The sequence below is a fragment of the Oryctolagus cuniculus genome, chromosome 3, assembly GCF_964237555.1.
Source record: "Oryctolagus cuniculus chromosome 3, mOryCun1.1, whole genome shotgun sequence".
NCBI lineage: Eukaryota > Metazoa > Chordata > Mammalia > Lagomorpha > Leporidae > Oryctolagus > Oryctolagus cuniculus.
This window is the reverse complement of record NC_091434.1, coordinates 122300183-122314813: the sequence shown is the minus strand read 5'-3', so window position 1 is coordinate 122314813 and position 14631 is coordinate 122300183. Positions and strand designations below refer to the sequence as shown.

Sequence of the window (14631 nt, the reverse complement as noted above, 5' to 3'; positions counted from 1 at the left end):
GAGCTACCCAGGGATGGAGACCATGGCTAAATGCCTGGGCTCTTCCCTCTACTGGATGCGCTCTCCAGGTTCCCTAGGGCTTGTCCCAGCAGTGCGTGGGCTGTGTCTCTCCAGCAGTGCCCAGGGGATGGGCTCCACCTTACTCCTCTGTACCCTGCGGGATGGTGGTCATATGAACACAACCCACGACAGAGCCAAGGCATAAAAAGGCCTCACAGCCAAGAGTGGCAAAATGTTCCGTTTATGCTTTAGGAGAACATGAAGATAAATATACCTTACATATTACAAATTTTAATATACAGGAAAGACCCACGCCCTCATTTGTCTAAACAGTCTGCTTAGTTTTTAAACCCTGATGAGCACATGGCAGAACACACAGCAGGTGGCAGACCCCGGCTGGCTCAGCTGGGCTCACTGCACAACAGCACGTGGATATGCACTCAAGATCCCTGCCCAGTGCAGGCGCCAGGGGTCGGGGTTCAGCCAGCTAGGCCGCGAGGGCGTCACTTCCTGAAGCGCTTGAAGAGGGGGTGCACGTGTTTCGTGGTGGCCTTGCTCCGGGATGAGTGGTACTCCATGTATACCGTGTCGTCGGCCCCGGACATGGAACTCATGGTGCCGAAGCGGCGTGATGCCTGTGGGGAGGGGCAGTGGCATCAGTGTCGGGGCAAAGACGGTCCTTGTACGACATTCACAGTCCCCATCAGCTCAGTCAAAGCTGCCTAAGTTTAACGCATTCTGTGATTCACAGTAACACTGACCACCTACCACGGCCGAGCTCGGTTCTAGGCGTTGCCCGTGTACCTGCAGGCATGACCTCACCTAACCTCACAAGCATGGCAGTCCTCATATTCCAGAAGGGACGCTGAGGCACAAATGCGGATGCCCAGCTCCAAAGGAGATGGCACTTGAGCCTGGGCAGGTGGGCTCCAGCCTCTCTCCATAACCATACTGTCACACTGCCTCTCCAAAAATCAGGTTCAGAAACGGCCATCAACAGGAGAGAAGCCCCTGGAAGGTGCTACCGTAAGGCCTGGACTCAGGGAAAGCCGAGTCTTTCTGGTCTGCATCTTGGTCACCTCTTACTCGGGGACCCTGGGCCAGTACTGAATGTCTGCACTGCGGTGAACTCAGCTGTCAAACGGGGATGACCATGTCCGCCCTCACAGGTGGGAGTGAACAGAAACCTTACTGAGTCCGAGGCTGACCCAGAGCCCATCACACAATGGCAGGCGGCACAGGGGACGTGTGCAGCACCTGCACCTCGGGGGGCCAAGCTGAGACAGGGACTGCGCGAGGCCACCTGGGGACCTGTTAAGAGCAGGAAGGCGTCCTGAGGGGTTCTAGTCAGCAGCTTCGTCCTCACCCGGCGCCTGCCATGGCTCGCCCTCTGGCACCAACACCAGCAGAATTTCAAAAGCACCTGACTCCACTGCACTGATCTCCTTGGAAGGGCCTGATGAACTCCCCAGGAATTAACTGAGATACTCCCTTAAGGACACCTTAGAGTATTCACTTGGCACATGGCAGACGCTCAGTGTCTGCAGAGTAAGCGACAGGCTGAGCATTTTCAGAGAACTCTGCTGAAGCTGCCACATGAGGTGACCCGCAGCCCCATCCCACAGGCCAGAAGGCTCAGCTCCTTCACCGAGCAGGAAATCAGTGGCGAGCTGCCTCAGCCAAGGCCAAAGCCAAGAATGGCAATCACAGGCCCACGCCACTCTGCTCCCTTGGCAGGACCCCGAGGAGCCCCAGGTGTCCTGTTTGCCATCCAGGCTCCAACGTCAAGACACTGGCAAGCCCTCCTGGCAGACTGGGATGTGAAGGAGGCCACTCACAGCCCCTAGGGGGGTGGCTGTGCGCAGCCATAGGGAGGCAAGGGGACATGCACCATATGGTTAACAAGGGTTGCTTTTCTCTTCTCTATTTTCCTGTGTTCTTCAAGTGTTTCCGAAAAATCCCAGAGGCCCCTACACACACCCCCAGGACTCCGTGAAAAAGGCTGCCCTTCAGGAGCACCGACACCGGAACCTCTTGTTCCCACTCACCTGGCTGGACTTGGAGCCGAATTCTCCAGCCACCACCTCTTCCTCAGCGTCCAGATCGGTGGCTGCCAGCACTTTCTGTAACAGCTGCTGCTGCTCCTCTTTAGTGGAAAACGCCAGCTCTTCCTCCTCCATGCCCGCTAGCTTTGTGATCACCTGCAAAGCCCAAACCAGAAGCACTCTGCCTTCTGCTGTCAGCCCAGCCAGCCAGGTGGCTCCCAGCAACAGCCCTTCCGTGCTGTTCCACACAGCGGCTGTGGGAGTGGCCCTGCCCAGGGAGCTTGAAGGGACGAGGGAGGCTGGAGCTGCCAGCCCCCAGCCCACAGCATCTGATGGCTGCATATAGCAGAGTAGCAGGAGCCTGGGGATCTGGAAACCTCCACCTCCCTCGCACAAGAAGGGAGCAGACTGGAGGGCTCAGGCTGTGCCTCTGCACAGGGCCCATGGCTGTGCTGCGCATGGCACCCAGGGCTGCCAGTGGGAGCAAGTACCCAAAACAGAGAGGATGTTGGAATTCATCGACTAGATTTTTTTTAATTAATTAATTTATTTATTTATTTATTTATTTATTTTTGATAAGAGTGGACAGTGAGAGAGACACAGAGAGAAAGGTCTTCCTCTGCCGTTGGTTCACCATCCAATGGTCGCTGTGGCCGGCGCGCTGCAGCCGGCGCACTGCGCCGATCTGATGGCAGAAGCCAGGTACTTATCCTGGTCTCCCATGGGGTGCAGGGCCCAAGTACCTGGGCCATCCTCCACTGCACTCCCTGGCCACAGCAGAGAGCTGGCCTGGAAGAGGGGCAACCGGGACAGAATCCGGCGCCCCGACCGGGACTAGAACCCGGTGTGCCGGGACCACAAGGCAGAGGATTAGCCTAGTGAGCTGAGGCGCTGGCTTAGATTTTTTCTAACAGGGCAAGGGAACAGTACACAGCACGGTGGAGACTGGGTTTTCATTTCCATGGGAATAACTTACTGCCAGGCCTACCTCTCCATGCAGCGAGTGGAGCTGATTCTGTGAAGGGCCCCTCCCTGCCCCACTGCTATTCTATTTGGAAAGGCAGCCTGGCCTGTAGTTTTTGACAAGACCAGGAACTGGGGACCTTGTGTGTTCCAGAGAGTTCTCCAGTGAACCACAAAGGCTCTTTCCTTCCTTTCCAGGACTCTTCATCCATGTCACAAATAAAGGCCTCTGGGACACTAAATCCTGCCATAAACTCAGTATATGTGTTAACAGGAAGGAAACCAAATGCCTCAGCCAATGAGAGTTGGTGAAAGCTTTAAAATTCCCCACTACTCACTGGCTGATTCGCAGTAAGAGGGCCCTGAGGCCTGGAGTCGCAGGGTGTAACAGCTGATTAAAGGGAGAGCTCTTCCAGCCATGTGGAGGGGCACCCCCTGAGAAAGTGACCCCAAGACGCTCAGACTCAGTGCCAGCTGACACTGCCCCAGTAACTCATGCACACTCCAAGAGAGTCTGCAGCAAGGCCTCTGATCCCAGTGCCCACCACCTGCCTGTGGGCTGTCCCAGACTGCTGCTGACAGTCCCCACTTCTCCTGCAGGCCGGGGTACCCAAAAGGCCTTGGTCCTGGTTTCAGCAGAGGCCACACAGATACCAACCTTGAAGCTATAACCCTGATCTACCAAGAACCTCTGGCGTTTGGTAGAGTAAGCCATTTCCTGTGTGTCCTGGGACACCAGCGAGTAGAAGAAGGCATTGTACTCCTCTGCGACCATGCCTGTGGGGAGAAGGTGAGAGAAGTCAGGAAAACAACAGGAGCCACTAGAAGGCCGCAGCACAGAGGCTCTTGGGCAGCACTGGCGTGGGAAGCTCGGCAGGCAGCCACGGTCACCTCGACCCTGCACACGACTCCATCACAATGGCAGCCTCTCATGCTAAGGACACCATGAAGATGGAGAAAAGACAACCTGCAAAGTACACATCCGGTACGGGACCTGCCTGTACTTGTTCTAGACTACGTCAAGAATTGTGAAAACTCAACAAGACCACTCACTCAACTCTAACGCGGGCAAAGCATGTAAAGACATTTCTCCAGTGACAGTGTGCAAATGGCCAATGGCACGGGAAAGACATCAGCACCACAGATCATCAGGGAGAGGCAAGCAAACACATGTGGCCTGTCATCTACTCCCACTTCCACAGTAGAGGTAAAAAGCAAGACATATTCCTGTGGTCAAGCATGAGACTGGAACCGTCATCTACTTCTGGTGAGAATGTAAAATGTGGCAGTTGCTCTGGAAAACAGCCTGGCAGTTCACCAAAACGCTGAGTTAACACAGTTACCAGCACATGACCAGGCAACTTCTCTCCTAGGCACACTCATATAAGCAAGACCAAGAAAACTAAAGATCTATCCACAGAGATTTGCATTATTCTAAAATCAAAGAGTAGAAATGGCCTAAAAGTCAAGATGAATGGATAAAATGTGGTATGTCCACACAGAATATTATGTGGCAATAAAAATTATAGGGGAGGCGGGCGCCGCGGCTCACTAGGCTAATCCTCCGCCTTGCGGCGCCGGCACACCGGGTTCTAGTCCCGGTCGGGGCGCTGGATTCTGTCCCGGTTGCCCCTCTTCCAGGCCAGCTCTCTGCTGTGGCCAGGGAGTGCAGTGGAGGATGGCCCAGGTGCTTGGGCCCTGCACCCCATGGGAGACCAGGATAGGCACCTGGCTCCTGCCATCGGATCAGCGCGGTGCGCTGGCCATAGCGTGCCGGCCGCGGCGGCCAGTGGAGGGTGAACCAGCGGCAAAGGAAGACCTTTCTCTCTGTCTCTCTCTCCCACTGTCCACTCTGCCTGTCCAAAAAAAAATAAAGGGGGGGGGGGGGGGGACAGGCATTTAGTCTGCCAGCTAAGACACTGTGTCCCATACCAGACTATCTGGGTTCCAGGCCCAGCTCTGACTCCTCCCTTCAATTTCCTGCTGATGCAGACTCTGAGAGGCAGCAGTCAGCAATCAAGTACCTGGGTTCCTGCCATACATGTGGGAGACCGAAACTGTGTTCCCAGCTTCTGGTTCCAGCCCTGGCCCAGCTCCAGCCTTTGCAGGCATTTGGGGAGTGAACCAGTGGACAGGAGGGTGCTCTTTCTCTCAAATAAGCAAAAAACAAAGAATGAGATACTGGCACAATATGGGTAGTCCATTACGCTGAGCAAAAGCAGCAAGTCACAGGGGCCCCAATCTGTACGCCTCTACTTCCAAACTGTCCAGACAGCCATGAAGACAGGTGGGCAGGTCCCTGGGCCTGGGGGTGCAGAGGAATGGGAAACAAGGAATGACTACTGAATAGCAGGATTCCTTTCAGGGGGTGAGGAAAATATCCTAAAGATTGGGGTAATGGTTACACTTTCAAAATACACTGAAAACCACTGAACCGTATACTCAAAATGAAGCAATTGTATAATCTCTGAATTTTATCTCAACAAAACTGCTGGGGAAAAAAACAGCTCAGAGAGGAAAGCCTCTGTAACAGGGACACTTATCACAGAAACTAGGACAGAATATACCTGTCTTTCAGGAAAATCTGAACACTTTTACTTTCACGGTTCAAATGTCATCAGATAGAGCATGCGTACATTGCTGCTGTATCAACTGCTTCCTACAGCTCACAGTGGCAAATAGAGGGACCGGATGTCTGATCTCAGGAGATACTGTGTTGAGGGGCCAGCGCTCTGACGTGGTAGGCTAAGCCTCCGCCTGTGGTGCTGGCATTCCATGTGTGTGCAGTTCACGTCCCTGATGCTCCTCTTCCAATCCAGCTTCCTGCTGATGGCTTGGGAAAGCAGTGGAAGATGGCCCAGGTGCTTGGGCCCCCGCATCCACTGGGAGACGTGGGAGAGGCTTCTGGCTTCGGATTGGCACAGCTCTGGCCTTGTGGCCACTGGGAAGTGAACCAGCACATGGGAGACCTCTTTCTGTCTCTCTTATACTATTTTACTCAACTACCTCTCAAATAAATAAATCTTTAGGAAAAAAAAAGGATACTTGGAGTAAGAAAATGTAATTCTAATCAAATTCAAAGGAGCTTTCAAATCAGATTTGCTTCTGTTTTAAGAAGATTAAGGAGCAAGCAATGAATTGGCTGCACACCTGTCAGCAGTGACATCCTGACAGTTTATAAACAACTGTGCACTGGGCAGCCAGCTGTAGCCCATGCTATGTAAGCTCACCCTCCCATCAATCCTGCAAGGTAAGATGGTTACCCCTACTCTGATGTGAAAAACCAAGGCTCAGAGGAAATGACTTGCCCAAGGTCACAAAGCAGATCTGGTACCCAAATCCATGCTATTTCCACTTTTAGCCCTGTTTCCATTTCAGGTATAATCCTGGAGCTGTCTCCTAGAAACATCTGAGTAAGGTACAGATTCAAGATATACCCACTAACCTTCCTGTTTTCAAACATCCCAATAGTCCAGATGCCTCTTCAGATAAGCCTGGCTCTTTGGTCCCAGCAGGAGAGATGGGGCCATCTCCTGGCAGCAGTCAGTCTCTGAAGCGCCTCCCCACGGCAGTCTGGGCACTGTTACTATAGTTACTGAGTGCAGGAAGCCTGCCCCTCCCCAGTCAAAACCTTTGCAACAGTGCCACTGTACTTGGTTGCTTGCCAGCTCCACCCAGGCTCTTCACAGGTAAAGAGTGCTGTGCCATCCTGTGGCTGCCCAGGCTGCTCCTGCCACACCCTCCCTTCCTGTTGACTCCAAACCCAGGGCAGCTTCCAGCCACCCATTTCCAAGGGTGGCCCTTCTGTGTCTATACCATCAAGCTCTGCCCCATCCCTGGCAGCCTCTTCCCTAGCAACAGCACCACTCAGCTCAGACCACCGCCCTGGGAATTACAGGCCTTGGTCATGGGAAGACACCCACATATGCATGCCCAATGCATGCTGTGGGGGTCCCGGTCCGTGCTTTGGGGTCCCGTACATGCAAGACCCGAGCAGATCAGCAGCCATGGCCTCCCCCAAAACCACTTCTTACCTTTTTTAGCTCGGAGCACCCGCCCTAGCCTCTGTGCCTCCTGCCGCCTGGAGCCACCATGGGATGAGATCTGAATGAGGACATTTGCTTCTGGTAGGTCAAACGATGTGTCACCTACCTAGAGAAACGAGGCAGCAGTGAGTCTGGGAAGGTGCTGACACAGGACACAGAATGAGAAACAAGATCCACTGGCCCAGAACTGAAGGAAAGCCTGCAGATAATGTTAAAAAAAAACAATCTTTCTCCGCTCCAGGACAGGGGCTTTCTGATGCAGGCAGGGGGCGGCATGGGACCCCAGAAAGGTCTCTCTGGGCCTCTAGGCCCTAACCTGAGTTCTCCTAAAAGCCACCAGAAAGCATCACTGGCACCACTGAACCACAGTCACCTCCTGTCTCAGCACCTTGTGCCCTGCTGCGAGGGAGGGGCCTGATCAGCAGGGATGCACATGGAACAGTATGTTTTTGGATACAGTAACAGGTTTGCACAAAACCAGCCCGTCCTCTTACCTGGAGGGCAACAGCAGCAGCAGCATGTGAGGAACAATGTAGAACTTGGGAGAGGCCAGTGCCCCAGAGACCCTGACTGGGGGGCTGGCTCCAATCTCAAGGTTCCAGCCGTAGACAGGGAGGTCTAGTGCTCAACTGCACAGTGGAGTCTCAGTTTCCTGGCTTCTAAGCCGGTCTGAATCTGAGCAACTGTTCTAAAGTGTCAGGCCCACAGCTCTGAAGGCAGAGCAAAGCTGTCCAGAGCTGGGTCTGCATGAGTCTGTGCTGACGCTGGCCACCTACCTCCTGGGCACTCCAGGGGACAGGATGGATGCCACTAGAGTCACAGAGAACCTCATTCAAATGTCTATTTTTGTTAACTTCTGTCTTTTTGGAAAGGAAATGCAACTTAAAATTCCTAAATCTCCAAAAGAGGTGGGAAAAATGTGAGTTAGGCAAAGAGCCTTTACAGACTCATGAAAATCCTAAACCTGCTGCTTCTACTACAAAACAGGCAGATCCCTCCCCCCACCCCCAACCACCAGCACCTGCATGTGGGGATGCAAATGTGCATCGGAAGTTGCTTCTACAAACCTGAACCCACTGTCCAGGAATCAGTCTACCCCCAGCCCCAATGTCTCATCTCCACCTGCTGTGCAACACAGACCTTGGATATGAAGATGGTGTTGATTTTGGGATTGTGCTTGAAATTCTGGAGAATCTGCATCCTTTCCCCCTGGGATGTGGGGCCATAAATATAGGGTCTAGGAAAGAAAAAAGCTGTGTTACAGCTATCGCTGAACCACACCTCAGTTATCCTGAAAGCACTTCAGAGGGGAAAAGTGCTCAGCGAGGCTCTCCCAGAAGCCCCTGGCCATGCTGGCCCATCAGAGCCCACAAACCCACAGGCTGCAGACCACCACTGGCAGCCCTTCCCTTCTGATTCTAGGTGTAGACCCACCACTCCCTCCGGAATTCCCTCCTTCACTGTGTCTTCTCTTTGGAATGCGCTGTTCCCTGCTTCAACACCCCTAACTTAGACACGGTGCCTGAACAAGCAGAACTCCTGGATTTCTTCAAGACTGATGGGAGCAGCAGAGAACACTGCCATCCGCCCATCTCCCAGCGAAAGGCCTGACAAACTAACCCCCCAGTGACACAGTGTTCCCTAAGTAATGGGCAGGAAGGGGAGAAGAACCCTCAGACTTTTGCCTGCTGCGCTCCCACAATACTGCACATAAAACATTTTTAATTCCTAGCTCCCCTACTTAGAGGTCACCATACCCCGGTACCTGGGAAGGCCATACCCCTGCTGCTGTCTTGCATATGCTAGGGGTTGTATGTGGCTATCCAGCATAACAGCAAAGAGGTGGACAAAGACAGGTACCAGGCATATAGGACCAAGCTCTAGGCTTGGCATGACATTAAATAAATCAACCGTCCCATCCCATCAATGTTACTGAGAACTGTAAAAGGGAGCAGGTGCTGGGGCACAGTGGGGTCAGCTGCTGCTTGCAATGCCAGCATCCTATATCAGAGCACTGGTTCAAGTTCTGGCTGCTCTTACTTCTGATCCATCTCCTGTTAACTACCTGAGAAAGTAGCAAAGGATGGCCCAAGTGCTTAGGCCCCAGTTTTTATCTGGGGAACTAAGGTTCCAGAGCTTGAGGCGATACAGCCCAAGTATGGCTGTCCCCATTACCCCCGTCCATCCAGTCCTATCAATGCCCTGGGCAATGCCTGTTAAGGGTCCAGGACGCACTGCTTTTGCTGCTCCCCAAAGCTGCGTTATGAGATGGTTAACAAAACAAAACAAACTTGAAGGAGAGTCAGTACAGGGCACAAAAGGAAGCTGCAAAAGTTTTCATAGCCTCTTAGAAGACACTGTGTGCTCACACGGCAAGAACAGTTATCAAGAAAGAACTCAGGAAAAGTAGTCAGGCTCTAGAGAAAGACAGAAAGTAAAAAGCTGTTGTGGTGCAGCGCAAGCCTGCATCCCCTGCAGAAGGGCTAGTTCAAGTCCCGGCTGTTCTGCTTCCCATCCAGCTCCCTGCTAATGCACTTGAGAAGGCAAAGGACGATGGCCTAAGTACTTGGGTCCCTGCCACACATGGGAGACTTGGATTGAATTCCTGACTCTTGGCTTCAGACTGGTCCAGCCTAGGCCATTGTGGCCATTTGTGGAACCAATCAGTGGATAAAAGATCCCTGTCTCCCCTCTCTCTGTGATTCTGTTTATCAGATAAACAAACTGTTTTTTTATTTTTAAGACTTACTTATTTATTTGAAAGTCAGAATTATAGAGCAAGAGGGACAGACAGAGATAGATCTTCCATCTGTTGGTTCACTCCCCAGATGGCCGCTACGGCCAAGGCTGGACCAGCCCAAAGTTGGGAGTCAGGAGCTTCTTCCAGGTCTCCCACATTGGCACAGGGGCCCAAGCACTTGGGCCATCTTCCACTGCTTTCCCAGGAGCATTAGCAGGGAGCTGGATCACAAGTGGAGCAGCCAGGACTCGAATCAGCACTGATAAGGGATGCAGGCACTGCAGACAGCAGCTTAACCTGCTGGGCCACCAGACCAGACTCAATAAATCAATCTTCAAAAAAAGAGAAAGCAACAAGATTAAAAAAAAAAAAAAAAGGAAAAAATATTAAAAAACTGGACAAGTTGAGCAGAAGACCTATTATCTGACAAGGGATTCCAAAAAGAAAGAACAGAGAAAACATACACAAGATGATAAACAAAGAAGAAACAGAAATTCTCAGAACAGAAGGACACGAGATTCCAGATGCAGAGGGCCTGAGTGGGACAGGCATCTGGTACCGGGGTTAAGACATTGCTTGGGGGGGCCGGCGCCGTGGCTCAACAGGCTAATCCTTCTCCTTGCGGCGCCGGCACACCGGGTTCTAGTCCCGGTTGGGGCGCCGGATTCTGTCCCGGTTGCCCCTCTTCCAGGCCAGCTCTCTGCTGTGGCCTGGGAGTGCAGTGGAGGATGGCCCAAGTGCTTGGGCCCTACACCCGCATGGGAGCCCAGGAGAAGCACCTGGCTTCTGCCTTTGGATCAGCGCAGTGCATCGGCCGCAGTGCGCCAGCCGCGGCAGCCATTGGAGGGTGAACCAACGGCAAAAGGAAAACCTTTCTCTCTCTCTCACTGTCCACTCTGCCTGTCAAAAAAAAGATTCTAAAAAAAAAAGGACACTGCTTGGGATGCCTACCTGCATCTTGTATTCGAGTGCCTGGGTTTGAGTACCAGCTCCACTTCTAATTCCAGCTTCCTGCTAATGCACGCCCTCAGAGGCAACAGTTGATGGCGCCAGTACATGGGTTCTTGTTACCCACTAGGGATGCCTCGGGAATTTCCTGGCTCCTGGTTTCAGCCTGACCCAGCCCTTGATGTTGCAGGCACTTGGAGAGTGAAGAGTGGAAGTGCGCTCTTTCTCTCTCTCTCTCTCTCTCTCTCTCTCTCTCCCCCCACCTCTCCCTCTCCCTCTCCCTCCCTGCCTCTTAAGTAAAAATAAACAAAAATTTCATAGATTTTATTTTTATTATTAAAAAGGGGAAAACAAGGGGCTTCAGTACCTATCATAGTGAAAGAAAAAAGACCATCCTAGACTTAGGATTGATTGAAATCTCCAAAAAATCACCTCCTGAAAGAAGGAAAACAGACAAGCACCACTACCAGTCACAGAGAAAGAAACCAGAGAGCACCAGACTTCCAAGCAGCCTCACTGCAAGCTTCAATATTGCTTCCAAGGCCCAGTCAACTTGCTGATCAGATGCAAAGTTCTGTAAAGGCACTTGTGAACATTCAGTCTTACAAACTTTCCCTCCAGCATCCCTCCTCTCAAGAATCTAATGGGGCATGTGCTCCATCCAATGAGTGACCAAGAGAAGAGTACAGACTTGAGATGAAGAAATAGGGGCCCAGGGAATTCATGGGGTGATTTCCAAGGGAAGCCCCATGATGATAGCCAGGCCAGAGCAGAGCAGGAGGGTGGAGTGCTGGTGGGGATTCCACTGGACAGAGAAAACCAGAACTGAGGGGTTACCTGACCCTGCTCAAAGGGAATTTACGGTTACGTGAAGAGTATGGAAAGGAGGAATCATTGTATATGCAAACCTAGCAAAAGCAACCAGGGGCAGGCGTTGAACCTTGTGGTTTAGACACTGGGTTGGGACACCTGCATCCCATATCAGAGCGCCTGAGTTCAAGTCCTAGCTCTGCTTCCAATTCCAGCTTCCTGCTCATGTGCACCCTGGGAGACAGCAGGAGATGATCAAGTACTTGAGTCCCTGTCACTCACCTGGGAGTCTTAGACTGAGTTTCAGTTCCTGGCTTCAGCCTGGCCAAACCCCGGCCAAACCCCTGCTGTCTGAGGCATTTTGATAGTGAACTAGCAGATGAGGGTTCTCTGTCCAATATGGGATGCAGGCATCCCACAGTGTTAACCACCTTGCTAAAAGCCCACCCCAGAAATTCAATCTTTCTAAGCCTGTGTTTTCCTTCGTATAAAATGGGAATACCTCCTGGTATGGCTGAGATGAGGAATAAATAAAACATACGTACAGTATGCCCAGCATCCAGCTTGCTAAGGAGAAGCTGGTCTATATTCATTCACCCCTTGCTGCCCTCACAAAAAGCATCATGGCCTGTGTCCACGGAGCACTTTGCCTACTCCGACGCAGCACCTGCGGCCCGGCATCACCATCTGGGGAAGCCTCTTCCTCTTCATGTGGCAGGAACTTGGCCACAGCTAGGTTGAAGCACACGCACTGGGGTGGGGCTATGGGCTGATGAGCATGCTGGGTGTTACTGAGAAGTTCTTGGATGCCAGTCCACACCTGGGATGCTGGCCCAGCCCCCTTTGCCATCCAGCTCCTTGCCCAGACAGTATGGCCTCATCATTGCCCATAGCATTCTCCCAGCCTGAAACTCCAGAAGCCAACCTCATGCAGCTTTGGAGCCCAGATGTGAGGAAGCAGCTCTCCCAGCTACGCACAACTCTGACCCCTGCTCTCTGGGCTGGAGGGGACCAGTCCCTCTTGCCTCTCTGCTCTAACCTCCATCTCTGATCACCTGCTTCTCTGTCTTGCCTGGGTCCTGAGAGCAGTGACAGAGCTTTAGAATCCAAGAAGTTCCCAAGAGCTTCAAGGATCAAGGCAGTCGCCTTGTGTATTCTCGGTGAGGAAAACGAAGCTTTCAGGGCTTACTTGTTCAGCCGAATGGCGTACTCCTTCAGAGCAAACACGTTGTCAGCAAACACAATAATCTTGTCATTCCTCCTTTCATGAAACTTGATCAGAAACTGACAAGCCCTGAACTTGTTGGGGTTCATGGTGTACAGCAAGATTCGTTTCTTGGTTTTGATTGCCACATACTCCCGGTAAAATTCGGGTGACATTGGGCACCAAACCTGTGATGCATTAAGAATCAAGGATCATTTTACAGGTTTAAACATCACACAACTGTAAACTTTTAAAGCCCGTTCATCTTCTAAAAGCAAAACCAACGGTATATGAATTATGATTTCAACACAACAACAAGTCCATGCATGCACAAAATCAAATCTAACACTGAACTGGACACTCTCATGTGCCCATCATTTAACACCTATTTTTAAATAGTTATACCCAGGGAACTAATTTTACACCAGATACTGAACTACAGTTTTGTTTTTCTAAATGGTATTGGTTAGCAATTCTAAAATTCCTTTGTGTATATCATAGGTCCAAACTAATAAGTAAGTGAACTTTCATGGATAATGGAAGCCAAGTTTCTCACTGTCTGAGAAAGGAATTATAAACAGGGAAAGTTAGAATACAATTTGTGGGGGCCGGTGCTGGGGCGCAGTGGGTTAACGCCCTGGCCTGAAGCACCAGCATCACATATGTGCGCTGATTCTAGTCCCAGGTGCTCCTCTTCTGATCCAGCTCTCTGCTATGGCCTGGGAGAGCAGTAGAAGATGGCCCAAGTCCTTGGGCCCCTGCACCACGTGGGAGACCCGCCAAGAAGCTCCTGGCTCCTGCTTCGGACGGCACAGCTCTGGCCGTTGTGGCCAACTGGGGAGTGAACCATGGGAGGAAGACCTCTCTCTCTCTCTCTCTCTCTCTCTCTCTGCCTCTCCTCTCTCTGTGTAACTCTTTCAAATAAATAAATAAATCTTTTAAAAGAATACAATCTGTGGAGCTCGTGGTTTTTAATGTGCACAGACAGATGAGAAACGGATACAGATGTGTGTACATGCACACACACACACTTGTAGCTCCGTCTACTGAGTTAGCCTCGCCATGACATTCTGACAGTAAAGAACACACCTCTACTTTGGTATTAAAATCCCATCCTTGCTCCTTTCTTTCCCAACTGCCGAGGTACCTACCAGCATCATGACCCACACAGTAACTGCCTGGCCTAGGCAGTCCAGGAGCAACGGATGACTGTAGAGGGAACAGCCACCAATGTCCTTCACTCTGGGAAGGCAGCTGTGCCGAAGACAGCAATTTGAGAAAAACCAGCCAAAAGGTACCAGACTACACTAATATCACCTTCTATCTGGATCCAGAACACATTTTGGTGGTGGCACTGGCTTTGGCATCATTTATGAACCCTTGGATTATGCAAAAACAAAATGAGCCCAAACATAGACTTGCAAGACATGGCCTGTATGACAAAAAAACCTCAAGAAAACACTAACAGGAGCACAAGAACAGGGTGCAAACACTCAGGACTGCAAAGGCCAATGTCAGTGCTGGCAAAAACCAGCTGTAGTAGACTCTACAGTTACTGTGAAAATTCTTCATGCTAATAGGCCAGTAACTTTTAAAATAATTAATGTTTTTAAATTCTAAATTCTGTTGTCTACTTAAAGGTGCCAGGGCTGCTTGGGGAAATGCTGAGTCTAGGCCCAGGGGAAGGAAGGTACCCAATGAGACTAGAATCTCCCTGTGCTGCAAGGCGAGGATGTGCTCAAAGAAAGATGGGGACACATCAAATGGACACAGGAGCTAGAGGGGAAGGGGTCCCACAGGTTAAGTCTGGGACAACTTGGACATCCAGATAAAACAGAGTCCTGCTCTGCTGATAAGAGAGCTCCTCCATGCTGA

At 51.4% G+C, this 14631-nt stretch overlaps 1 protein-coding gene across 1 annotated transcript in view; it reads right to left on the bottom strand.

The window, feature by feature from the left end:
* Positions 1 to 225: 225 nt before the first annotated feature.
* ERCC3 (ERCC excision repair 3, TFIIH core complex helicase subunit) overlaps positions 226 to 14631 on the bottom strand; it is a 30430-nt gene continuing 16024 nt past the window's right edge. The window contains exons 10-15 of the mRNA XM_002712415.5: positions 12742 to 12944; positions 8195 to 8291; positions 7043 to 7160; positions 3667 to 3785; positions 2049 to 2201; positions 226 to 635 (exon numbers count right to left, since the gene is read on the bottom strand). Coding sequence (XP_002712461.2) covers positions 504 to 635; positions 2049 to 2201; positions 3667 to 3785; positions 7043 to 7160; positions 8195 to 8291; positions 12742 to 12944 — 822 coding nt within the window. The 3' untranslated portion in view covers positions 226 to 503. The remainder of the gene's footprint in view (positions 636 to 2048; positions 2202 to 3666; positions 3786 to 7042; positions 7161 to 8194; positions 8292 to 12741; positions 12945 to 14631) is intronic.